The following is a 15,804-nucleotide window of genomic DNA, read 5'->3' as shown; positions in this document are numbered from 1 at the left end:
ATTCCATTCATTACGATCTGAGGGATCATGTTACTCGCTTGCCCAGTGCCCACTGCCCACCACGCGCTGGTGTTATTTTTTATTTATCATATTATGCTAGAATGACTATGCTTACATTATTAAATTAATTAGGCACAACAATCTGCATTCTCTATGTGCAATAAAAAAAATTCAAGTCGATACATTTAGAGATCTTTATCATATCTGTTTATTTTACGTATCCTTAGTGAAGTTATAAAGTATGTAGTAGTATAATAGTATAATGAATATATTATATTGCAGTGTGGTTATTATATTAGGTACCTACGACATATAACATATTATAGCCATCTATGAATGTGAATAACTTAACCAAACTGGGTAGGTATACCTAGTAGGCGCAGACCGTTCATTGTTTAGTCCATCGCAAGTCCATCGATTAACGTTTCGTTGTCCTTGAACTTAGCCGTGACTCGTTGCTATGGTAACGGTAAATTTCTAACAATTTTATTTATTATTATTTATTACCTATGCTCAAAAAATTTTATGAAGAATATTTTTTCATTTGAAATAGGTATATCTCTTATGTAATCCATATTCCATACTAATATTATAAATGCGAAAGTAACTCTGTCTGTCTGTCTGTTACTCAATCACGCCTAAACTACTGAACCAATTTTCATGAAATTTGGTATGGAGATATTCTGATATCCGAGAAAGGACATAGGCTACTTTTTATCCCGGGAAAATGGCGCATTCCGGAAATCCCACGGGAACGGGAACTATGCGGGTTTTTCTTTGACTGCGCGGGCGAAGCCGCGGGCGGAAACCTAGTAAAATATATAATGTAAAATGTTATCAATATCTTGTCAAGTCCATTATCGCAAATCAGTCAATAGAGAGTTATTTACAATAAGTTTACAACATCATAGACAGTATAACTATCGATAACCATTCGATAACATCTAATTAATTTTATAGCCATTATTTAATGTAAAATAAACGGTTACCATATCCACAGTTCATGCAAATTGTAAGTAAAGTAGGTAGGTAGGTAGGTAATATCTCATATTCATATTGTATCTAAATAGGTAGGTATATCAAACTAAAAATTTATTTTCGTAGGTACGATAATGTACCGAACATTATTGTACCTACGGCTACGATTGACCTACGAAAATAAATTTTTAAGCTTCCCATATTTTTTGCACGCCTCATAAGCGAAGCGTTGAGGTGGGTACTACTGTCGCTTCGCGCAAAACATCTGATTTTTCAAACTTAAAATGTCTTTATGTATCATACATTGCACTTGTAAGATAATACATACACACACATATTAAGAAAAAACACTATTTTTAACGTTCATGATATTTTTGATGTCATTCTTGTTATTTAAACTAGTTAAAAAACAGTTTAAAAAAGTTCTGTCTTGGACGTCCGTGTGTCTGTATGTGCGGATCCTTTTTCTTGTTAACACGATAGCGACCGAAATACGAGTCGAGTCTTTTTTTTTCTCTTACGATTGAGTATGCTCAGGAATAGAACCCTTTCATTTTTCAGGGTCTGATTCGATGTGGTTTAATTGTTATTAAATAAACAAAAATAATAATTAAAAATATTTATTAAAAAAAAATTATGAGGCGTGCACTTTTGGATTTTCCAAATTATTTTAAATATGTACCTATTTGAATTTAAGTTTAAAACAGAGTACCTATATATTTTTCAGATAACAAGTAACAACAACAACAACCTATCAACTAAGTAAATCTAAAAAATAACAATGCAACGAACCGATGTAAATTATGTGTTGTTAACAAACGGCAAGTCATTAAATATAATACCGAAGTCTACTCCAATGACTCCAATGAATAGGGTAGGGCTTGAGTAATTAGTAAGACAGTCATTTATACATCATTACGAGACAAACTAAACATTCAACTTAGGTAGTTAAATGTATCTAAAAATTAAGTACATAATAAGTAGGTAATAGGTGCCATGTACCAATTCTAGCGGAAAATATCTATTTAATCTTATTTTTAAGAAGACGCGTTTCCGGAGTATGTAGGCATACAAGGTTCAGTCCATTATAACGTCGTACCTATACATTTTCCTCATTGAACCCGTAAACTGTTGAATAAATTCCATCCTTATTCCGTCGAAATAATCATTTGCAAAATATATGTGTACAAAATACAAAATTGAAGTACATAGATAGTAGTTACATGTAAGTAAGCAGTATCTTTTAATTATTTTTGTTCTGTAATTTTTATATGAACATAATATATATATCTACCTAAATATATATTATAATAAACAAAATCTCCGGGCATATATATTATGTACCTACATAATTACCTACATATATAAATTAATAACAGTCGATAAATTTACTCGCTAATAAATGTTACGGTCAAAGTTCAATTAAAGTTCAGCACAATTATTTTATAAACAAAAAATGTTCACAATTTCAAATCACAAATCAAATCAAATTCTGCGTTTCTTATTACTTTAATAAATAAGAATAAAAATGAAAAAAAAAATACTTATTAAAAAAAACTTTACTTACCATAAAAATAACTTTGAAAATATATTAGCCTTTTCATGTGGATTCTTCTCCCGAAGTATAACTTTTGATTCCATTTTGATGAACTCTTTTACACAAAATTAAACTACGTATATTAGGGAAGTATAAGCATTTGTATCTTATAACGAGTACATAGTAGGAACAATTAAGTATCCGATGGTCAAATATAAAATAACTAATAAAATTTTCGAGGAATCACGCATAAATCGGTCACACAAAGCACTAAAAATCTGTACAGTACACGTTCTATCTGTATAAATTATCACACACTTCACAAAAACCACGATAATACCGATGCAAATAGTAAAATATAATTCAATTATTTTTAAGTACAGATATCGAAAAAGTAGCAGGCCGGTTTGGAGAAAGTATCACAGATGGAATATATAAATAGACGCGGACCCGCAGCCACAGCGCACAGGCGAACCTACGCCGGTCGACGCTCTGCCACTGACGAAATTGACGGACGGGCTGCACTCCGCCCGTCTGAACAGCGCTGCCCACCAGAGACTAAAGAGCAGTAACAGCCCTTTTGTGATTTTTCGTTTTATTAGTGATTCTGAAAGCGGGTTTCTTAAGCTTTCTATTGAATTAACTTACTTATTTCTAAGACTATAAGAATGGTTTTTATTTAACAGTTTTCACTTACTGCAAACGAAAAAAATTAACAATTTGGCGTGATTTCCCAACTAAAATACAGTATAAATTATACTGCAGATTAAATTTTAAGGTTTCATAACTAAAATGCAGTAAGCAATATAATTTTACAGTTCTTTAGATAGTTTTATATTTCTGGAAAAAAATTAAAAAAAAAATTAATACGCAGTAAAATTTACCGCCATACAAGCTATTTTTACTGCAAATTAAGAAAATACAATTTATTGTCACGAACTCCCAACTAAAATGCAGTAAAATCAAAGCTTGTCGCATTTTAGTTGTGAATACTTAACATTCTTTTATCATTATAAACTGACTAACACGCAGTAAAATACAGCATTACTGCAGATTAGTTTGGATAGCATAATGACACAGATATGATTATTCCTAGCTAAAGTGCAGTTAATGTTTTAAATACTGCAACTGTGAACTAGCTATTTTTCTTACTGCACTAGTAAATTGAACACTTTTTTCTTAAAAAACTAACTAAAATGCAGTATTTTTTTGACCTTACTGCATGTTAGTTGGGTTTCTTGACAAAATAACTGATCCAAACGCAGTAATAGGGCTTCTTGCTGCATTTTACTAAGTTTAAAATGGTATTTTTTACAAAAAAGGCTATGCAGTAATAGGCACCAAAAAGAATAAATGGCCATAATAAATTCAGTTATTAAGATATATTTTTTTTTATTGCTTTAACGTGTGAACCTATGCCTTTACAACCTTTCTGCATTCAAATTTTTTTGCTTATCATTCTGTTGATTTTTTAAAATCAATTCTTAACTTTAAATGCGTTTTACTCGAAATCGTGATTTTGCTGTTACTGCACTTTAGTGTATGGTGGGCAGAGCGAGCGATTCACAGTCACCACAATATACATGGCTATTTATACCTATAGAATATTATCATGACTAGATATTCGCACATCTTCGCGCTCTCATTTCATGCTGAATCATTGCCGATTGCCGACTATCTAGTAGGAATCTACACTCGACATGTATTGATTTGGTAATCAATCCGAGCTAACTAGTACAGCTACATATTATCTCTATGGAGCTAACCTACATCCATTAAAAAATGAAATAAAAAACCTACAAAAACATATTTTTTACATAGAAGGTTTTTTGCAAGTTAAATAGGTAGGTACTTTGTAGGTATAATCCACAACAGGTATAATCTATAACGAATCATAATTCCCGTTTGCATAATATAATTTACAGAATTAGTTACTGGAATTGATATAAGCGATTTGAGATTGACATAAAAATTGTAATTTGTCAAATGGTCTAAGATCCGAACATAAGGCGAAATTCAACGGCGTGATAATAGAATGAGACCAATTTTATAATTAATTTAGTCTATTAAAAAATGTATTAAAAATGGGTTGACTGGGAAAATCCTGGACAGGACATTTTTAATTCGCCTTTATAATAGTATTAAGATTAAGATGAAAGTGAACGTTTTATCAAAATTGGTTCATCCATTTATTTGATATAGGGGTAAAAGTAGGAATAAATAAATGAATTTTATCTGAGGAAAATTCGTATAAGTCAGGAAAATTTTTCTAAGTCCGGAAAATTTCCATACGCCAGGAAAAATTATATACTTCGGGAAAATTTATACAGATGAGGAAAATTCGTATAAGTCAGGAAAATTTTTCTAAGTCCGGAAAATTTCCATACGCCAGGAAAATTTCTATACGCCAGGAAAATTTCTTTAAGTCGGGAAAATTTAAACAGATGAGGAAAATTCGTGTAAGTCAGGAAAATTTTTCTAAGTCCGGAAAATTTCCATACGCCAGGAAAATTTCTATACATCAGGAAAATTTCTATACGTCAGGAAAATTTATATAAGCCAGGAAAATTTCTATACGTCAGGAAAAATTTCTATAAGGTGGAAAAGGATAGGTTAGGTTAGGTTAGGTTAGGTTAGGTTAGGTTAGGAAATTTTTTCTAAGTCCGGAAAATTTCCATATGCCAGGAAAATTTCTATACGTCCGGAAAATTTATATAAGTTAGGAAAATTTCTATACGTCAGGAAAAATTTCTATAAGGTGGAAAAGGATAGGTTAGGTTAGGTTAGGTTTTTTTTTTTTTTTAACGTGAGGAAATTCATCATGAATACCGACTGCTTCGGGGGCAGCAGCACGGTTATGTCAGACTCCTACTGACTAAAACCTCACGGTGGCCTACTACCGCGCAAGTAAAGAGGGGATCCCGGGATCTCCGGTAGGAACGCTCACGGTACCCCTCGCAGGTTAGGTTAGGAAAATTTTTCTAAGTCCGGAAAATTTCCATACGCCAGGAAAATTTCTATACGTCAGGAAAATTTATATAAGCCAGGAAAATTTCTATACGTCAGGAAATATTTCTTTAAGGTGGAAAAGGTGGAAAAGGATAGGTTAGATTAGGTTAGGAAAATTTTTCCAAGTCCGGAAAATTTACTATTTTTCGATAATAAATTACCCATGTTTTATACCTAACCTAACCTTAACACACGCGCACACACACACACACACACACACACACACACACACACACACAGAAACCTAACTATTAGTACATTGAGGTACCTATTTTTGTTGTTGAATAGCCGAATTTTTTTTCGAATTTTCTGAGAAAAGAGAAACGAAACAGCTAATATATATTATATAGTTTTAAAAAATTACTAACCTAACCTAAACACAAACCTAACTAATAAATCGTCACACAGAAACCAAACTATTAGTACATTGAGGTACCTGTTTTTGTTGTTGAACAGCCGAATTTTTTCGATTTTGAAAAATTTCGAATTTTCCGAGAAAAGAGAGACGAAACAGCTAATATTACGATTATAAATTTCGTAATACAGAAATAATTTAGTTTTAAAAAGCTAACCTAACCTAACCTAACCTAACCTAACCTTACCTAACCTAACCTAACCTAACCTTACCTAACCTAACCTAACCTAAACACAAACCTAACTATTAGCCGCGTCCGCGTTAAAATGTAGAAGCCCTTCTGGCTAACACTGAGAGACACCACACAAAAAAAAAAAAAAAACCTAACTATTAAATCGACACACATAAACCTAACTATTATTACATTGAGGTTCAAATTTATGTCTGTTTTGTTGTTGTCGTCGTTGTGTTGATTCAGCTTCTTATAGCTTTTTGTGTACATCAGTTTGTTTGTTTGTTTGAACGCGCTAATCTCGGGAACTACTGGTCCAATTTGAAAAATTCTTTCGGTGTTAGATAGCCCATTTATCGAGGAAGGCTATATCCATACTAATATTATAAATGCGAAAGTAACTCTGTCTGTCTGTCTGTTACTCAATCACGCCTTAACTACGGAACCAATTTGCATGAAATTTGGTATAGAGATATTTTGATACCCGAGAAAGGACATAGGATAGGTTTTATCCCGGAAATCCTACGGGAACGGGTTTTTCTTTGAAAACGCGGGCGAAGCCGCGGGCGGAAAGCTAGTAATATAATATGTAATACAATCAGGAAAAATATTTTAGCCTGTGTCCCTAATACCATGATGTGATAATTACGTCGCCCCCCGCAGCTGACGATAGCTCTTCTTTAGTTTCGCTAAAATTTAAATATTTTTTTTCCCGCTGTCCATGCCATTTTTTCGGAACATCCGTTAAAAACATTGAGATAATATTAAACAATTAGCTATCAGCTCTGTGTGATGATATTGTCCACTGCCCAATGGACCAGTGCCGACAGATTTAATCTATTGTTATCTATCCTTTGTAAACTTCGTAAATCTTCTTCGTATTGAATATGAATAACCGCATACCGGCTCAGTTGGTTTGGTCTAAAATTAGAAAGTTATTTATAAATTAGAAATATATTATTTGGGATAATTATTATATTTGTTGATTAACGTGAACGATTGAGCTATTAAAAAATATTAGTTGTCGGTAAAAAAACATAACATGATCGTTAAGAAATGCAGATTTACTTTTTGCATCTTTATCATAGAAGTCATAGAACAAGCACAAACGTTTCTGGTAATTTCACACCTATTAATCGGTTTTAATTTAGTTTTAATGATCATCATATTAATAAAATTTTTGCACTAACAACATTTAGATTTCAATTTTTCGATTGAAGCCTTCTGAATAATAAAATGAAATTTTCATTTACCTGATAGATAGAGCAAGTTTTTAAAAGCCAAACGGAAAACTTTTTTTATGTGATTTTATTTTTTTACGGGCCCTCTAAGTGGTGAACATACTGGGTAATTATTTTATCTTTCTTGGCATTTAATTCTTTTTTTATTCCATTCGATAATCTAACGATAGATAGATGTTACCATACTGAATTGGCCTATCTTTCAGCTTAGCACATAAAAAAAGTCAAGCATCTAGCGCAATAATTCACGTCACCATAAATAACAATCTCATCGTACTCGGCGATAGATGAAAAATTGAAAAAAATACCTGTATATTTCTCAGGCAAATTTCGTAGTTTTGAATACGCGCACCGTAGGCGAGCGAGCGAGAGGTATTTTTTGCGAGTGTTTATAATCTGTCTATTAGCACAGACTAATAATAATATACTACGTATACAACAGACGGTTCACTCCATACAAAAAAATATGCACTATGAATTTACGCAATTAAAGCGCCAGTGGGGAATAAACGTACTACATGTTCGATTATATCTCTTGGTATTTTGCTTTTAACACACTAGATGGCACGTTAAACACAGACTTGATGTTCTTTTCCTTCCAGAGCCACTAGATGGCACTAATGTAAATATATGTACACGTACCTTTTATTTTCAAGTCTTTGGCGTCACACTTGACAACTGTCAACTGTCAACATAATATTTTGTTATTTGTACCTACTCGGATTTTTAATTAGACAAAGCTGACTCACAGAGTACCTACATTATTATGACTGGTATTTAGTTCAGTTCAGTGGGTCGACACTTAGAACATCGTTTTGATTAGGCTTCCATTATCAAGCAATTTTAAACTTCATTCAATTGACATAGAGTTCAAATTATTTTGTACTTTTCCAAGACCTAAGGTCAAGTCTGGCTTGCCAACATTTAGAAAAAATAAAAATATTTCTAATGTTGGCCTCTCCGATGTAATCATATAATAAAAGATTTAATATTTTAGTTTTAATTATTTATTATTATTTCTTCTTTTTTTTTAAACCTTATTTTTGTACATTTTAATTTTAAGCTAGTACATTAATAAATTCTTTCTTTCTTTCTTCAATTTCTTGTCAATGGTTAAGACTTAAGCATAGACAACGTCTTGATGTTGATTTGTTGTTTGAAATTTGAATTCAAAATGGCGTTTTATTTTATTGTTTTGGTGGATGTTTACAAAGTTTGTTCTTCATAAATCGTAAATTTAGATAATTACTCAGTTAATGTACAGTACATTTTTTAATTTGTAATATTTCTGCCAAAAGTGAAAAAAGAAGAAAAAGTGTTATATTGTGTACCCAAACAATGTTAAAATCTTTGTGTGTAATAATTATTGTGATTTGTGACTAAATATTTGCAATATGTACCCAATGACTGTTCTATAAGGAAGATAAAACATAATAATTACATAACAATTTATGAGAAAACGTCTCTAACACGTCATGTTCTGGCTGTAGAATCAATTGGAGGAGATATTATTATGTCCAAAGAAAACAACGGCTTCTTCATATACAATTCCAATATGGCGATCCGAACGGCAACGATAAATGTATTGGTATCGAAATTTAGAACGAGATTTAATATAAATCCCGCAAAATATTTCAAGGAAAAGTATAAAATGTGAATCTAGTTATATTCACATAATATTTAAGCCGAATTCAGTCCTTTATGCCTAAATAAAGATATTCAGTAAAATTCAAATGGAATTATCCATTTTTGCTGATAATAGTGAGTTTTAATATTATATAAAAATGTTATTATATAATTAATATTAATAAACTTATTCATCTACATTGTTGTTTTGTGTACGTTGTTATGTGTACTATAAAATAATTTATTTCACACATTTCCATGCGATTTTAGGAATCACATACATTTCCTGGGAATTTTATACAATGACGGATTACATACATTTCCGTTAACATATACTTACAATGTTTATAATTATAATGATAAATAGGCAGAAAATAACGGTCTATATAATGTTATGTTATATTATAACCAGTAAATAAAATAAATATTTAATTAAAGTTTATGTGTAAACTGTAATTCGATACAAATGCAGGGTTAGAACAGGATTTTAAAATATGTCTCCGGTATAAATTGGAAACGAAAATTATTAATATTTGTCAAACTGGTTAAATGGTGGTGGAATGTTGTTCCAACACTTATGGCTCTTTCAATTTATGCGTTTCGTATCGGACCGCTAGTCGCTACAGTGCCGAAGCTGTGCGTTTGTCGTACGGCGCACGGCCGGTCGTTTGTTTTCATACAAAATGCACGGTGCGGCAACAGCGCGGCGTCCGTACCGCGAACGCTCGACAGCAGGACGGCAATCTACAGATCACCCATATTTGGCAATCTCGCTTCACCTAATGGCCTTGTCTGTTCAAGCCGAAATTAATTAATTACCTACTGCAAAAATTAAATAATTTAGATTACCTGGAAAAGACAAGGAAAATAAACTTTAAACAAGTGTTCGACCGATTATTACCAAGTAGGTAAATAAATTAATGACAAGACAAGGTAATTAATGCTAATAATTTCCTAAAGAAAACATTTTTTTCAAAATTTTCACATAATAGGTACTAGTACCTAACTAGACTCAAAAGTTTATGATAAGTCAATGAATGATAAATAGAATAGGTACTTATGTTTAAGTAAAATGAAGTAGTTTATTTTACAATAAATTAATCTTATAAATTACCAACTTTCATTCTACGGCTTCAACCGTGTGCCTTATTTAATCCCTGTTCCTACACCTTGAATCCTATTTATGCAACAAAATTGAGATGTCCTTTTTCAACGTAGGTATGTACCGTGTATGTATATCGAAATTTCCGTCAAAATCGGTTCAGACGCGTGCGGGAATACCTATTTTCTCGTGGTCCCACTATTTTCTATTTTGTCCTACTATGACGGAGTAACTTTCGTATTTATCTACAAAACAGAAATGATTTGATTGTTTGTTTGTTTGTATTGAATAGGATCCGAAACTACTGGATTGATTTGAAAAATTATTTCACCATTCGAAGCAAAAATTATACTTGTATACGTAGTATATTATTATTAGTCTGTGATTATACCTACCTGATGAACATAGGCTACTTTTTATAACGGGAAAATACTTCATTCTTATGGGAATCGATGTCGAAATATTTAATTTTAGGCGCATAAAGAAAAAAAAGCAAAGGATCATTCAAAACCTTTTCTACGGTTTAAATCTCAAAACTTTTTGGTTCATACTTCATATAAAGGTAAACGGCCGTGCCGCTTTTTTTTTGCTCGACTTGGCGGGGGCACTGCCGTGCCCCTAGATCTGATAGGATTATTTAGAAAATAAAACAAGATGACGTAGGTAGGTATTTAATTTTAGTTTCGATTTATTATCATTATGATGATTTCTTGATATTCTTAACGACGCGGTTGGCGCAGAGGTAAAGTAACTGCCTACTGTGCTGACGGTCCCGGGTTCGATCCCCGGTCAGGGCAAATATTTGTGTGATGAACTTGATTATTTGTTTTTGGGTCTGGGTGTTATCTATATATGTATTTATAAAATATTAAATTATATTTATCGTCGTCTAGTACCCACAACATAAGCCTTAATTGAGATTACTGTGGGACTAGGTCGATTTGTGTAATATTGTCCTTTAATATTTATTTATAATTTATATACTTATAATTAAATGTGACTAGAAATAATATTAGTACTACGGTTTAAGTATAGGTTGTATTATGTATATTATTTTGTAATGAGATCTTGCAATCAAATATTCACACAATCTCGCAAGTTTTCCGACAATTCATTTTTCGTATGAAAACGATCAATACACTAGGTACCTACCTAATATAAGCCGCTACAGGAACGCAGTTAGTAATAATTAATAACGGCTTTAACCCATTTACAATATTTTTTATAGGTACTGCAAAGGCAATGAGGTTATGTATTAAAAACGTAGTATATTATTATTAGTCTGTGGTCTGTGATATTATTATTAGTCTGTGTTAAAAACGTGAAAAGTAACGTAAAAACGTCTGTAGTGCCATCTAGTATTCGTTTAGCATCGTCAAATCGGAGGAGAATAACTTGTTTATAGTAGTTTCATGAGATGGCGTTGTTTTGAATATAAACTTTTCTGTAAAATTAGTTGAAATCGAGTGAAAATTAAATTAAATAGGTAGGTTCCATTTACAAAAGTATGTAAAAAATTATAAAAAGCAATGAAATTGCAATTAAATCTAATTTTATTTTTTGCTGGTTAAAATGATACACTTAGCGGCATCTATTGGTAGACGGATGGCATTAATCGTCTTTTGTATGTAGTGAACCAGACATGCTATTAGTATTATTCATTACGTAATACATGATTAACTTATTAAATATTTATAATATAAAATAAACCAAAAATAATATATATATAGAACCAAATCAATAGTAACAGCAACGCAATGTAATCTGACATGACTGTTTAGTCAAGAAATATAGGATTTTACTAATCTTTCATTAATTATTCAGATACTAGGTTTCCGCCCGCGGCTTCGCCCTCGCAGTCAAAGAAAAACCCGCATAGTTATATATATAGCCTATGTCCATTCTCGGGTATCAAAATATCTCCATACCAAATTTCATGAAAATTGGTTCAGTAGTTGAGGCGTGATTGAGTAACAGACAGACAGACAGAGTCACTTTCGCATTTATAATAATTAGTATATGGATTGGAATGCGGGTATGCAAAAAATTTAAAATTTCAATACCAGTTTTCTTATCTAAACTAATATCACAGACTAACAATAATATACTATGTATACAACTAATATTATAAAGCTGAAGAGTTTGTTTTTTTGAATGCGCTAATCTCAAGAACTACTGGTCCGATATGAAAAATTCTTATTTCTTACGGTGTTAGATAGCCTATTCATCGAGGAAGGCCATATCATCACGCTAAGACCAACAAGACCGGAGCAATACGAGTGAAACCGTGGGTCACTGCTAGTTTTTTATGTAATATAATATATACCTAATTACCTATAATATTATAATAAATGCCGAGTTGATAGTGTTAAAACCATGAAATTATCTTCATCCAGACACTAAGAAAATGTTTATATTTTTTTTTAAGTATAGGTAATATAGAAATAATGTTTATAGTACACATATACTTAATTAAATACATTTATTAATGATACATTAGGATACAAGATACACATAGTTATATGTATTTAATTCTTATACTTATATTTTTCGTTACAAATAATAAGAATAATCTATAAAGCCCTTTGGATTTTCCGTACATGTTGACTTTTAGATTCATTTAAAGCCTCACTCAATCTGTTAGTGAGATGAACCAAATTGGGCAAATCACACTGCAGTAGAACATGTTTTATAATATTTTGACACTGACTTGCGGCTTTAGCCTCTTGTATTGTAGAATTGATGGCCATTTCTGGGACTGCTCCAGAACTAGCGTTGGACATACGGTTATGTATGTCTTTGCTCGGATCATAATCCTTGGGGGTGGATAGAACAAAATCCATGGTCACCATAGGCTTTATTTCTTCTTTACATTTTCTTGAAGCCATCTGCAAGTGAGTGTAAATAGTTTACAATGAGTAGGGTACAAAAAAGAATAAATACAAAAGAAAGGCCAATATACTATGATACTGAATAAAACAAAAAATGAACATATACCTGTACTTCAAATCTCCAAGCCAAATCTTGATAGGCTGGATCACTTTGCTGAAGTAAATTTAGAGCAGAAGACAATTCAGCTTTCTTTGTAGTATAGAATTTTACTAAAATCTGTTGGTGTTCATCCGAAAAGCCAGCTATAGCTAATGATGATTTAAAATTTTGCTCTGACAGCTGGAATATTAAAAGGGAGATTAGCTCTCTTGATGGACCAAAATCTTTTTTTATCAATACAACATAGAAATGTTGCTAAAAGGTTTTATTAAAGTTATGTTGTAACAATTGTGAATTATTCATATTATTTTCGTATTTGATAGTACTCACATTGTGTTTACATCCTTCTATTATAAGATGTGCTAATGCTTGTATCAAGTTATGAATATTGTTTGAAGAAGTTCCTAATTTATCTGTAAAGAAGATAAATTACATACCTAGGTTAATTGTTTAATAAACTAATAATAAAAATACAATCAACTTATAAAAATAGACTTACCAGCAGCTAAAGAACATTTTTTCTCGTTTATTCCATTATTTAGATAGTCTACAGTTAATTTACAAAAATCCACCAGCACTGAAATATATATAACTTATTAATAATTAGAAAATTAAATAATTAAATTAGTTAATTATGAAGAACACATGTTTTACCCTGAGAGGAATGGTCATGTAATAAGCTGAGATGATCTTTTTGAAGTTCACTAATAAATATGATCATGTTGGTTGTAGACGTTTACTCGTGCTTTTTACGCTGAGGTGATTAACTTTGTCTATGTTTATTACCAATTAATTTAGATCTAATGGATATTGGATATTCGAAAAATATTTTGATTGTTATGATGAGGACAGAGGAATTTAGTATTTACATTTCAATTTTCAAATTCAAAACATGATTATGTCATTGTCATTTGTCAGTGTCAAACTCGGTGCAAATGTCAATTTAGCCCATATATTATTGCACGCCCAAGAAGCTTATATCTTATACACTGGAGATTTCGGTATGAACATTTGACGTGTAACAAGAAAATTGTTGTGTTCTATCACTTTCACACCTAACTTGGTATTGCCACTGTTAATACGAAGTTTTCCCAAGGCTACTATGTATGCTGTAATATTCTGTGCAAAAGGTTAGTTTTTGTACATGAGTTTGTTGATAAATTGCCAACAACGTCATTCAGAAGCATTGTTGGATGAGACAATTATTATTTATGCTAAATAAAATAAGTATCTGAACCAATTATTAAAAAGCGATATTCCCTGATTATGGGTAGTTACCATAATAAAATTGTAGCAACTCTCACTTTGACAATATGACATAAGTGTCAAAAAAGTTGCGTCGCTTCGAATATTTAAGTTAATATTGTTGCGTATTTAATAAATATTTTCCGAATATTAATAATGTATTGCATTGTGAAAAATTGCAGAAGTTTTTGGACACCAAATTCTGGCCTATAATTTCACAGGCAAGTGTATATTTACGTTATTTACAATATTCCTCAATACTCATGCATTTACCTGTTTAGAATCATTTTAATGGCAAAAATCGTCAAATTTATCATCATTTTACTAAGCAATCATGTTAAATAAGTTCTTTTCCTAATACTTTCATCATTTTTCAACAAGTTTTCAACAAACAAATTTAACAAGTAAGGTAACCATGATGATGGGTTTTTACGGATAGCGACGATAATATATTGCTAAACAATATGAACATTTAGAACACCATTTTAAATTTTTTTATACTAGTAATGAAACAACACACGACATCGGTATTGCACTCACGTATTGTGGTTTGTTCTTTTTTACATTGAAAATACTTTTTAACCTAATATTTTTTTGTTTTACGTATTTCAGCTTTCCAAAAATGAAATAAAAAGAAATAAATGGCTGTCCATAGTGCCTATCAAGGGTAAAATTTATCAACATGCCAGAATATGCAGTTTGCATTTTAAGCCTGAGGATTACGGTCCAGAAAAAAAATACCTTTTGAAAAGTGCTATACCTTTTTATTTACCACATTCTTGTTACTGCGTCTCAACTGATAAAGTAATTTTAATTATATTATAATTAACCACCATGAAACCATTAGTAACCGTAAGTACAGCTCCTGAAAGACCTACGAATTTCTGAGAACTATAATATCGTTACCACACATCAACACTAGCGATGCAACTCTCCCTTGAAGCTTGAGTAACCAAAACGATGTTTTAATGTATGTAGCACTCATTTTAATTAAAAAATCGTAGTATGAGATCAAAAGTTATCAAGCGTTATTTAAAACTATCATTCTCTACTAATTAAAATGGTATGTACCTCTAAAGATGATAATTATTCATGTAAGTTGACCAGTAATATTATAATATAAATACTGTTAAAAATATATGTCGTTATTATTTATAGACCATGATTTTTAGTTTTTTTTATTTCGAAAAATCCTGAATATACAAACCAGTGTGGTCACCCACAGAAAGAGACAAAAAACAACACTGACGTCATTCAAGGTTATATTTTCTTGTGACAAGTTAATGGTCATAGTGCAATCTCCAGTGTATTAGATATAAGCTTCTTGTGCACGCCTCATAAGCGAAGCGTTGAGGTGGGTACTACTGTCACTTCGCGCAAAACATCTGATTTTTCAAACTTAAAATGTCTTTATGTATCATACATTGCACTTGTAAGATAATTCATACACACACATATTAAGAAAAAACACTATTTTTAACGTTCATG

General features: G+C 31.4%; 2 protein-coding genes across 2 annotated transcripts in view; both read right to left on the bottom strand.

The window, feature by feature from the left end:
• LOC149489836 (ATP-binding cassette subfamily C member 4-like) overlaps window positions 1-3,039 on the bottom strand; it is a 47,948-nt gene extending 44,909 nt beyond the window's left edge. The window contains exon 1 of the mRNA XM_089714579.1: window positions 2,546-3,039. Coding sequence (XP_089570705.1) covers window positions 2,546-2,619 — 74 coding nt within the window. The 5' untranslated portion in view covers window positions 2,620-3,039. The remainder of the gene's footprint in view (window positions 1-2,545) is intronic.
• Window positions 3,040-12,545: 9,506 nt separating this feature from the next.
• Window positions 12,546-13,950, bottom strand: LOC149489835 (COMM domain-containing protein 2). Its single transcript, XM_089714983.1, has 5 exons — window positions 13,726-13,950; window positions 13,571-13,648; window positions 13,402-13,484; window positions 13,078-13,251; window positions 12,546-12,968 (listed from the first exon to the last, which is right to left on the bottom strand). The coding sequence occupies exons 1-5, from the start codon at window positions 13,790-13,792 to the stop codon at window positions 12,654-12,656; spliced, it is 717 nt and encodes a 238-aa protein (XP_089571109.1). The 5' UTR covers window positions 13,793-13,950; the 3' UTR covers window positions 12,546-12,653.
• Window positions 13,951-15,804: the final 1,854 nt, after the last annotated feature.

This window comes from Colias philodice, chromosome 3 (assembly GCF_061535455.1).
Source record: "Colias philodice isolate Cphi_HAF_F1 chromosome 3, ilColPhil1 Martin Lab GWU primary, whole genome shotgun sequence".
NCBI lineage: Eukaryota > Metazoa > Arthropoda > Insecta > Lepidoptera > Pieridae > Colias > Colias philodice.
This window is presented reverse-complemented; position numbering and strand designations above follow the sequence as displayed.